Raw genomic sequence first — 11914 nt, 5'->3', positions numbered from 1 at the left:
CAAAATTAGCCATTTTAAAGTTGTTTAGATCCTGGATCCCAACTGAAGGAGCTTTCTTAAAAATCAGTATTTATCTTAAGTCATCAAAAGCCCGAACTACTGACAATCAAAGGCACCAGAATAAGGGTTATCAGGTAAATACAACTGCCAGGGAGAAATGAAAGTTCTAGATAATTCAGACCCTAAATCTTCGACTTACTGCTATGAGAGGGTAGAGAAATAGGCAATAACTGCTCAAGCTGAGTATAAATGTCAAAAAACAACTGTACTTTTTGAAAATATAAAACCCCAAACAGCTAACACTCTTAACACTCATTAGATACATGCGTTTGTTGATTGTTCATATGGAACCTAACAATACTTCATGATTTTTGACAAAGTGAAACTTGTTTGCTCCTATATTTTTGGACTGTTTCTAAACTTCTGGATTTTTACTTTTATTTCAAAGGAACGACTGAGGCACTGGTTTAATACTATATTTATTAAAGTGTTTTTATTAACAAACTTTCACCAGAAAGTTCCGAGGGTGTTAATACAGCAGGCACGTTGGCTTCAATGTTTGGTATTTGACAGTCCACAGAATTGCACTTAACTCTCACAATTCTGCCACAGCTCTGTGGATTGTTTGGGCAGGACCTATAACCGGCCTCCCCTATTAAATGGTTAAATAGAAATTTGGGTTCATTCTGATTTAAATGTTCTGAGCTCATAATAACATCAGTCTGTGATGGGCTCGGCTCCACCTGCCTTTCTGCCTTGTTGGTCTGACTCACTGAAACGGAGTCCTTGTCGGCGGCCCCGCCACTGCCCTCTGTGGTCCCGAGGTCTCTGTTCTTACAGAGTCCCCTTGGGTGAGTCTCAGGACCACAGCAGGCTTTGTGCAAGGCTCCGGCACTTCTGCAGACCAACGATGACGGCTCTACCATCTTTGGAAGATGCTCTTCGAGGCTCTGAAGACTGTGCACACTGGTCTTAGTGATTTTATCCTGGCCCTGAACGTGCTGCACTGGGTGGAGGAAGAAACCCCTGGACAGAGCATTCTGGGCTCCAGGTGGTTTTGCCCTGCACTGTAGGCCAGGACAAGGGTGGATGTGTGGGACTGGATGCACGAAGCCCTCGGGGGCTTGGTGTGTGGCCTTCAGAGGCACCAGGCCATTCTGGACATGCACGAAGCTGCTGGCAGTGGGAGTGCACTGGTGGCACAAACAGTCACCCATCTGCTGGCAAGAGGGCGGGCCGTATTTCAAATGTTTGTAGGCATTTGGGCAGCTGCATCTCTGATTCAGAGAGAAGAAGTGACACATGGTGTGCTGTTCAAGAGAGGCCTGCAACAAGGCAGGGCTCGTCTCATTTTTGGTGCTTTTGTTGAGTTCACTGTTGTAAGCTGCGTGGACAGGCAGCCCTAAATGCCTTGCCTGGCTGCTGAAAAATTCAGAGCAGATATGGGTCTCTTCGTAAGTGGTCTTCTCAGAGGCTGCGCAGCTGTGGGCTGCCAGAGGTTCCAATTCATAAAACTCATGTTCCATTTCTGCTGTCTGGCCCCTGGGATCTAAATGATAAGCATTCAGGGTGTGTGTTTTGCTTGGTCGCTTGTCACCAGGACTTGCAGACAAGGCGTGGGAGAAGGCACTGCACTGGAGTTTTTTAGGTAAAGGGATCTGACCGCAGGTCCCCTGTGGCCCAAGGCACCGGCACATGCATTGGAAAAAGAAGGTGGCGAAAGCCCAGCTAATACACATGATGAGCATCATGAAGGTGCCCAGCTGGGTGTAAGCCAGAACCGTAGAGGGCATCATCATGGCCCCGGCCACGAAGGTGGTCAGCGCGGCCATGGCGATGGCAGAGCCCATGCGACTCAGAGAGAAGATCACCTTCCCCTCTCGGTCAGCGTCTGGGGCCAAGCGATAAGCCACCCCATAATGGACAGCAAAGTCTACAGATAGGCCCACAGCCACCGAGATGGTGACTGACTCCAAAACGTTCAGCTCCCAGCCCAGCAGGACAAGAGAACCCACGGTGACAAATATAGTTCCGGCAATCGAAATGATGGCGTAAAGGCTGATGATGATGTTCCAAGTGGTCAGCAGCATCACGCTGAAGGCCACGGCCACGGACAGCCCCATGGCAATGAGGGTGCCGTCGGAGAGGCTGTCCTGGAGGTCGTAGAACTCCAGATTGCTGACAAACCAGCCGTGGCTGAGGCCCTCAGGGGCAGAACTCAACTCACTGGAAATCCACGAGTCCACCTCTTTATAAAACTGGTGCATCTTTTCATAAGCCAGGGTGAAGAGGTAGGTACTCTGGAACTCTAACACGACCGCCCTGATGGTGTCATTGATGTCAAACCTCGGCCCCGGGGTCTTGCTGTCTAAGTGGTAGCCTGTGCTCCTCTCCAGCTCCATGATGGCTCTCTTGATGCACAGTTCGAAAATCTCCTGCTTGTAGGGGAAGCTCCAGTGGCTGCAGCACGGGTACAGGGCAGGCTCATCGCAGTCCTGGTTTTCCATCCACTGCTTAAACGTCTCGATGAAGCAGCTGGTGAAGTCCTGTTCGTCCGTCTGGTAAAAGAAGGTCTGATTTCTCAGTTTTTGACAGAAGTGCAAAATCCAGAGCTGCGAAGCCGGACTGGCGATGTTGAAGGCGCTGTCCAAGGTCAGCTTCCCTTTGCTCTTAGGATTTAGGGGGTTGCCGTTGTCCTCTGGGGATACACCCCAGATGACCGTGATGGGCATGTGGAGCTCCTCTCCGTGGTGGACACGCTCGAACATGAACAGCTTTTTGTACTCGGCGTCGTAACGTTCGAAAGGATGGGACGACCTGAACACCTGAAACTCGGACAGCTCCAAGGAGGGCAGCTTCATCTTTGGGTTTATGCAGACGATGTAGGCCCCGCCCACCGTTAAGGCCAGGAACCAGAATAGCCAGAGGTAGCGAAACTTAATAACGATGCACGGCAAGACTTTTTCAAAAAAAATTCGAGATGCTTCTGAAATGGCAAAAAGGACTTTGTGGCACTTCTGACAGGCCACCGTCCAGCAGCTTTTGTTGTCGTAAATCTGCTGCTGGGGCTTCTTGAAACAGCTGAAGATATTAAGCAGATACCGCTCGTGCAGGACAACCACCGCCGGAAGCCACGTGACCATCAGCACGTAATTGACGAGGATGGCTGTCCCCGCATACACCCCGAAGCATCTGATGGCCGTGATGTTGCTCACGTAGTTGGCGTAAAAGGCAGCTGCCGTGGTAAAACTGGTGACGAACATGGACAGGGCGGCGTGCTGCAGCGCGATGCTCACTGTCTCTGATGTTTCCGCGTGAGGCTTGTCAAATTTGGTGTAGTTCCAGACGTCACACAGGACGAAAGCATCATCTGCTCCAATGCCCACCAGAATAATGAGCGCGGTGAGGTTCATAAAAGGGAAGAATTCAAAGTTAAACACCACGCGGTAGAGAAAATAGGACACGATCAAAGAACTGATGATGGCAAACATCGTCATCAGGGTGATGAACATGGACCTGGTGTAGACGCACATGACTAAAAGGACGATCACCATGGCGATGGCGGGATACACCGTATCCATCAGAAGATAATCCTGAAACAAGCTGTGCTTGATTCCAAACTCAATGCCGGTGACAGTGGTGACGCCGTCAGATGCGTTCCAGTTTTCGAAGTTGTCCAGGTAGATGTTCATCATGCTCTCGCCTTTCTCGGTGGGCGAAAAGAGCATGCTGTACTTCAGAGTGGGCGTGTAATCGGCCGTCTTCGGGGCCATGAAGTCCTTGTCCACCAAGTAGTGGAGGATCTGGTACACGGCGTTGTACTTGGTGCATTTCCGCGGCACATTGGTGCACTTGAGCTGGTCCTTCCTCCGGGCTGCCATGTCCCAGCAGTCTGGCTCCAGGGTGCCGTTCTGGTAGTGTTTGGCGCAGGTCCGGAGAAGCTTCAAGGTATGAGAGACGTCGCGTTCCACGATTTTCTGGCAGGATGATCTGTTGTTCAGAATAGCGATGTAGTTCCCCAGCGTCCAGCTGGGGCAGCAGGAAGCAGCCGTGGTCCTCTGGCAGAGATCGCCAAACTGCGGGTGCGATCGGATCTGCGGAGACAGAGACAGGCGGAAGGACTGCCATTTAAAATCGGTTCATGCAAAGGTCTGAAGGACGGTGGCCTTGAGGGGCAGGAAAGTTACCGCAGTTACAGAATCATCCTCTGGAGGTGTCAGTTTGACCACAAGGTGAGACTCCCTCCCCCACCCCACCCCAACCCCGTCCCCAGTCTGCTTTCTTCGGCTACAGAAGGCTCACTTTGTTGTTCCGTTGCTCAGTCTGACTCTTGGTGACCCCATGGACTGCAGCACATCAGGCTTTCCTGCTAGATTACTTCATTTTGAACAGTAAACTGCTATTTGGGGATGACATACAAGTGTGAAACAATTTCAATCAATGCCAGTTTGGTTTCAAAAAGGAGATAAAATTAACACCTCTTTGGTAAACAAGCCCTTTCAAAGTCACTTTAAAAAGCAATTAAATGGATAGGCTGTGAAGCATATGTAGGAACACCTACTGGATTAACTAAGAGAACAATTGCCCAATTGATATATGAAATGAATTTGTGGTTTCACCTAAAATTTTTGGTGATCAGTATGAAATATTTGGTGACAGAGGTACTGTATTTCCATCATCTTAGGTGGAAGCAAAGATGATATTCTCTAGGAAACTGTCAGTGAATCAAAAAGTGATCCTGGTAAAGATACATGAAAAACCTGGAATAAAATGGTTTCCTGGTATATAAGTAGAAAGGGGAATGTTTCTAAATTAAAATATGTATGATTTTAAATGAATATATACCGGTAATAAAATTCTTAAGCGGGAATTTATTTCTTCCACAGCCGTCCAAGTTTATTCAAGTTGGCTAACCACCCCTCCCTCTTTGGGGAACTTTCTGTTTGGTAAACAAAGGTCTGCTGCATATTAGTACGTAACAACTCTGGATTTAATGTGGGCAGTATTTCATTTGGAACACTATTCCTGGAGAAGGCTTTTCTTCTTATGGTTGTTCTTCTTAAAAGAAAATTGAAATCTGTTCCAATGCCAAAGGTGGCATTGGTAAGGTTAGAGTGAGGTCTGCACAATCCTATTGCTTTAAAAAACTATAAATTACATGAATGGCCCCTCTACCCTGAGGCTGAGGGTAAGAAATACCCCCCTGCTCTCAAGCCTGTCCACTGACTTCTCTGTAAGCTCCAGGGCTAAAGATGAGCCACTCCTATCACTTTAATCATCTCTGTCTACCAAAGGTTGTTCCAGGGAAGAAACTCCAAAGTTCAAGAAGGGCTTCAGTATTTTTTTTCTAATGAGATTAAAACCACCCTTTCCCTTTTTTTTAAGTGTCATATCCGACTCTTTGCAACCCCATGGACTGTAGCCTGCCAGGCTCCTGTCCTTGGGATTTTCCCAGTAAGAATACTGGAGTGGGGTGCCATTTTATCAATCATGCACTGAAATATTTTCTCAAAGTAGAGACATTGGCACAAATCATCTTTAGAACTCAGACTTATCCAAGAACCAAGTTACTTGTAATTCACTAAGCCCTGGTGATCAGCATACTTTACTGGGACTTATCCTGCAAGGGGCAAAGTGTAGATGAAAGGAGATTGGCCACATACTGGGAACTGCTGAAGTTCTCTGACCTGCACACAGAGATTTGTTCTACTATTCTACTTTTGCATCTGTTTGATAATTTCCATAATAAAAAGTTGTCGTTTTTTTTTTTTTAAAGATACTCTATTGGGAGTTTAAAAAAATGAATCAAAGGGTTGTTATACAATGTACTAAAATAATGCTGATTTTAACAAAGGCTTAATTTTCAAGCTCATTTTTAGAGAGTGATAATTACTAGACATTTCATAAAATGGGAAAATTAACATTTAATTGTTCCTAGGTAAAAACATTCTCATAAGCTCACTCAGAGGGAACTGAACCACCTAATAAATAACAGGAAGTCCTGGAATAGCATCTCTCAGATAACCAGTTTTATCCCATAAAGAAATAACAGGCAAGTCCCTGGGCTCAGCCCACTGAATTGAAAGAAAGGTAATGCATAGTGTCTGACAGTTTTCAGATGGAAGAAAATGAACTGTATCCATTACAAAACCCAGTATCAGCTAGAAGGAACATATTTATACTTGTCCAAATAACCAAATGCCAAACATAAAGGAAACAGGGTTGCCAGCTAAAACTAGGGGAAAAGGCACAGAATTCTGTCCTTGACTAACCTTTTCAAAGAATTGCAGGTTTTCTTATGTGTGTATCTGACCAGAGATTAAAAAGTTGGACATGACAAACACAGACCAAATACTACTTTAATGGCTGCTATAAAAAATAAATGCTAATGAGCCTCTGGAGGGCCAATCCTCAAATTCAAAGTGATGCTGGCTGATGTACAACCTTTGGAAAACAGTTTTTGAGGACTGTTTTAGAGGGTAAAAAATAAGGACAGAGAAGATATTTATCCTGAGTTGGATGCCAGTGCCCTAAACCTAAAGTCATGGAGCTCAAGGGTCATCTAGGCTTTCAGGGAGTGATGCTGTATGTCCCCATCCATCCATCCATCCATCCAAAAGAAAAAATATTTATTGAGCACCTATGCAAGACAAATAAGGGAAAATTGTTCTGCCCTCAAGTTGCTCACGGTGAGGTGGGGAAATCAGACAAGAAAAGCAATGGTGACAATTCACATGAGAAGCAACATATTATGTTTAAGAGTCTATGTGAACCTGTATACAGAGTGCCAAAGCCTGTAAGTGCAATGAGAGAGAAGCATGGCTTAGTCATCTGGGATGGAGACACCCTAATACAGAGTCATATGTTACACTGTGGGGCTGAAAGGGCTTGGCAAGCAGGTGTATCTTCATGCAGAATGCAGCTGTATCTTTGCATATTTTTGCCATCATAGGAATGATTTTGAAATCTTTGAAGTTTATAAAAATAAGGATGGAGTTTCTGAGAGCCATGTCTTGCAGCTCTCATGAGGGATGCCCTTTTTATTCTAGGTATTCACAGATGGGAGTTTTAGGAAATCATTATGCTTGTGTGGTGATAACACATCTTTGCACACTTCCCTGGTCAGATGGGAGCAGGGGTGGAGTTGCCTTCAAATAGAGAAAAAGAAGAAACCAGAATAGTTTAAATGATACATTAACTTTCAAATCTAATGGCCAAGTTGGAGATATGGTAAGATGCTGAGAAATGAAGCCCTTAATACCAGATTCAATCAACTGCTGGACTCTCACTCCTCACGTGACTAAGTTCCTCATGCATAAAAATTGAAGGGAGCCTAGAGATGAAAGAAAAAGCAAGGGCTCCACAGCTCTCTTTAAAACAAGCATCAGGGAACTTCCCTGGCAATCCAGTGGTTAAGACTCTGAGCTTCCACTGCAGAGGGCTTGTGTTCAATCCCTGGTTGAGGAACTCAGAGGCCCTCATCACATGCTGCATAAAACATAAAACATAAAACCAAACAGCCAAAACATAAAACAAAACCAAACAAAATCTCCAAGCATCCAGAAACACATTTCTAGAGCCTTCTAAACTTCAGAGGAGGGGGGTGTATTCCAGCTGTCCACAAAAGCTACCTAAGTAAAAAGGGTTTTAGGTACCAAATTTCAAATCCCTACTACAAGCTGATTCCTCTGAGCACCAACTTCTACAGTGTACAAAGATTAAAAACAGGGTAAAGTGTTTCCAGCAGAGTCAAGATTAGACACACAAACATCTTCGTTACTAACGACTCTCTGCCAGCATGCCCTAGAGGAACACAGAAGTGCAGGAAAAGTAATGAAGATCAGGAGAAGCAACTGAATCCCCTTTTGAGAGAGTCTAAGAAATCAAGCATTCTGTGAGGAGACAGATGCAGCATCAGAAACAGAAGCTCTACAGTCTGGAAACCAGTACCCGTCTGAACTGTGAGTACAAGCGGCATGTAATTTAAATGGGAACTGGTGTTTGAACTCAATGTGCTATCAACACAGGCAGGCAACAATGGAGACACCTGGTCTCATGGTGACATCACACTGATTACCAGATGCTTTCTGGAGTCAACTGACCAACGATTAAGCGCTTCTGCTCTGGATCATTTCATATGTGTCTCATTCAACTTGATTAATAATCAAGTGCTTAGGTACAATAGCAAGGATCTGGGGAGGGGGGAAAAGGAAAGACTGCCAAGTAGCCTCAGGACACCGTTTGCTCAAAGCACCATAACAAATAAAAATCCCCAAAGGGTCTTGACCTGGGAGACTCAAAAAGGTACAGTAATAATCTGTAATCTAAACCGTTAACCACTAGATGTTATTCCCCGATGGTTCAAGTGGTAAAGAACCTGCCTTTAATGCAGGAGACACTGGAGACGTGGATTTGATCCCTGGGTCGGGAAGATCCTCTGGAGGAGGAAATGGCAGCCCACTCCAGTATTCTTCCCTGGGAAATCCCATGGACAGAGGAACCTGAAGGGCTACAGTTCGTGGGGTCGAAGAGTCAGACACGACTGAGTGTGCACACATCACTAAATATATTATCTCTGTGAGAAACACGTTGTTCTAGGTTCACAGCAAGAGTTTGAGGCTAGAATACAAGGGCATTTGCAATTGGCAAAAATAGCATTTAATTTAAAAAGCTCAAATTACAACCATATTCCTTGAGGTAGAATTTCAGGACCGTGGTTATGTTTATTCATTTATTGGTATGTATCTGTCAGTGGCTTGACCATTCGTTCAGATGCGTCTTTGGGTCTGTTCCTCACCTTTTCACAAGAGCATTACAAATCATTATGTTCTTCCCAGGGAGTACAAGCTTGAAGTCACAGCTAAACATTCTTATTATGAGCTCAGTAGAGAAAAAAAGACAAGCAAAGTACATCTACTTTTTTCAATAGTTTAAATTTTGCAGAGGCTTCAAGCCAAACCATTAGAAACCACGTCTTGAGATTTCATTGCTTCATCTCTTGTAGAAAACTTCTGCTGTATCTCAAGTACCAACCTACCTGAGATATGGTTTACAAACCAAGTAAGAATCAATACTGTACCTCTCGTAAACCTGCTAAACCTGCTGTTAAGAACTTTCTTCAGAACATCATACTTCTTTTGTAAGTATGGGGACAATCCTTTCCTGACTTAGTATGAAGGCAAGATGGGTTTCTTCTAAAAAACAAACTTGTCACTCTATTTAAGTGACTTTTGTCTCTGACCATGACTTCTTTGCTCTGGTTGCCAGGAAGATTAAAGACAAATTTGAGCTCACCACCATGCAAATACACAGAATTTTGGGGTATGCATATTGTATGTCCAATCTCATCCTCAGCTTTATTTTCCACCCACTATCGTCCCTTCAAGTAATTCATTCAATTATTTATCCTTTCTGTATGCCTTTTTGCAAGGTTCCTATTGGTGCTGATATTTTATCATCTGAAATAGACTCATATATGTATATATAATATACTCTTTTCACTTATGAAAGCTATAATGGCACAGTACTGCTTACTGGCTTTTGAGTTTATTAAAAATCTAAGATGTACTCATAGAATAAATTGCTAGCTTTTTAAAAAAGGTATTTATTCTATTCTAAGCCCTGATGATTCTTCGAGGTTCATTTGAGTGGGAAATGGTATATATAGCGAACAATGCAAAGCATAAATGGGAGAGGGAGCAGTAATCTGCATTATGGAAGCATAAAGAATGGAGGGTAAAGGCACAGACTCTAGAATTAGACTTTGGTTGTTGTTTAGTTGCTCAGTCATGTTCGACTCTTTGAGACCCCGTGGACTGTAGCTTGCCAGGCTCCTCAGTCCATGGGATTTCCCAGGCAAGAATTCTGGAGTGGGTTGCCATTTTCTCCTCCAGAGGATCTTCCTGACCCAGGGATCGAACCCACAGCACCTGTGTTGGTAGTGGAATTAAGACTTGTCTGGGTTCAAATCCTGCATCTGTCAGTTACTACCTGTGCGAACTTCCTCATTTGAAAAACAGGCAAAATAAGTGTTTCATTCCTAACACTGTTGTGAGGATTATATTAAATAATTCATTAAAGTGTTTAGAACACTTCCTGACAAATATCAATAAACTCAAAAAACATCAGCTGTTAATCAACTGAGTGAATTCAATCACTTTAATGTCTTCAAGGGAGGTAAGGTCTAAAGATTAACTGCAAGGGTAGGAATAACAGGGTCTAAGAGGTTAATGAATTGTTTTCATCCAAGGTGTGATTATAAAGTAACCAGACTGGCTTAACTTCTCTAAGCTTAACTGCTCATCTGTTAAAAGGTATTATTCCAAGGTCACAGGTTTACTGTGAGAGATGTAAAATACTCAGCATAAAGCCTTGCACACAGCAAGTGCTCTTCAAAGTTAGAGTCAACTTTCTATATGAGAACGGTTGTAACCCATAACAAGGAGAAATATGCTCATAGTAGCTTTCAAAAATCCACTGATTGTTGTAGAACAGAACAAAATATGACAAAAATGGCTCACCGATGAGGAAACTGTAGGCTGTTTATAGATGGTTTGTGACTTTGGTCTATTTGGAGTTGCACAGAGACAAGATGGCACTCACAGAAAATCCTGATATCCTCATCAATGCAAAAGTTATTTTCAAAATATATAAACGGCCTCTCTGAATGAAGAATGAAGTCAGGAGATCTGGGACCAACTAACTAGGTGACCTGGGTAAGCCACTCAATTCTCAGAAGGTCCTTTTATCTACACAGGGACAGTGCTGGTCTGTGGGTGACCTCAAAGGGTCCTTTCTACCTCCTATGCATTAAAGAACCCTGTTTATAGAACAGGTGATTTCCCTGGATTGTCAGGCTGGCTCTTAGGGCATGTGATTAGATTTTCAACTGACAAGTGATTTTACATTTTATTGGGTTTCATGCTGGAGTTTCTCACTTGACAATGCTCCAAGGTCAGGTAGACCAGCTGAAGTTGATAGTGATCAAATCAAGACATTAATTGAGAATAGAAATGCTCAGAATACAAGTTTCTTTTCTGCCTTGTTACTGTGCTTGGACGAGGCCATTAGTGACCTTAGACAGCAGTTTCTAGTAGTTGGAGAAACTACGTCTGAACACATGAAATTGACTGCTCTTCCAAGCCTGGTAGGTGACTTTATTTTTTCTGGTGCTCTACAGATTAGGAGTGGAAGTGCCCGTCTTCTTATATCTTTATGTCCTGTTAAAGCATTAACGTGTTCAGAATTCAGAACAATCTGGATTAGATTACTCAGGCCATTTCCATAGATATTGTATTTATGTTCTTTGATGTCCTCTTTCCTAGCCTGTGCCCTAAATTTTCCTTTGAGGTCACCGGCCAAAAGGATCCATTGATTGCCAGAAAGGTGAGCATTTCATTGCATAATTAAGATGCTGACAATTGCCTCAGGGGGAAAGTGGAGTGAACAATGAAACTAGGAAAGAGAAAATACAACAAAAGAAGAAAAAGGCTTAACTATTATCCCGAAAGGAAATAAGCTGTGAAATAACACAAAAGACTGTCAAGGACAAAGAACATGAGTGGGAAAGAAAGAGATCTTTATTAAGGAAGATGGTATGTTTTAAAGGTGGGGAAACAGAAACACTTTGATCCTGGGGTCGGAAAGAATGCAAAGCCATTCTCCTGCTGTTTATTCTTCAGTAGGTAAGCCACTTAAGTGCTTTCATCTGATCAGGCACCAGGCTCAGCAGTAAAAGGAGTTTCAGAAATATAACCTTATTTGTGCTGAACAGATTTCAGTTTTACTTTACATACCCTTGAATTATCTACATTGCACATTGATTTAATTGCAGGTAAATTCCACAATGTCTCCCCTCCAGCTGAAGTAAACACTACTCTGGAATATCGGTCACCTGGTGACAGGGGAGAAAAAA

The 11914-nt window shown here is 43.6% G+C and overlaps 1 protein-coding gene across 3 annotated transcripts in view; it reads right to left on the bottom strand.

Annotated features, from left to right (window-relative positions):
- Window positions 463–11914, bottom strand: part of DISP1 (dispatched RND transporter family member 1) — a 220626-nt gene continuing 209174 nt past the window's right edge. For all 3 annotated transcript variants that reach the window (XM_018060190.1, XM_013970119.2, XM_005690504.3), the window contains exons 7-8: window positions 11796–11893; window positions 463–4094 (exon numbers count right to left, since the gene is read on the bottom strand). In XM_018060190.1, the coding sequence (XP_017915679.1) occupies window positions 483–4094; window positions 11796–11893 (3710 nt within the window). In that variant the 3' untranslated portion in view covers window positions 463–482. The remainder of the gene's footprint in view (window positions 4095–11795; window positions 11894–11914) is intronic.

The sequence above is a fragment of the Capra hircus genome, chromosome 16, assembly GCF_001704415.2.
Source record: "Capra hircus breed San Clemente chromosome 16, ASM170441v1, whole genome shotgun sequence".
NCBI classification, from domain to species: Eukaryota; Metazoa; Chordata; class Mammalia; order Artiodactyla; family Bovidae; genus Capra; species Capra hircus.
This window is presented reverse-complemented; position numbering and strand designations above follow the sequence as displayed.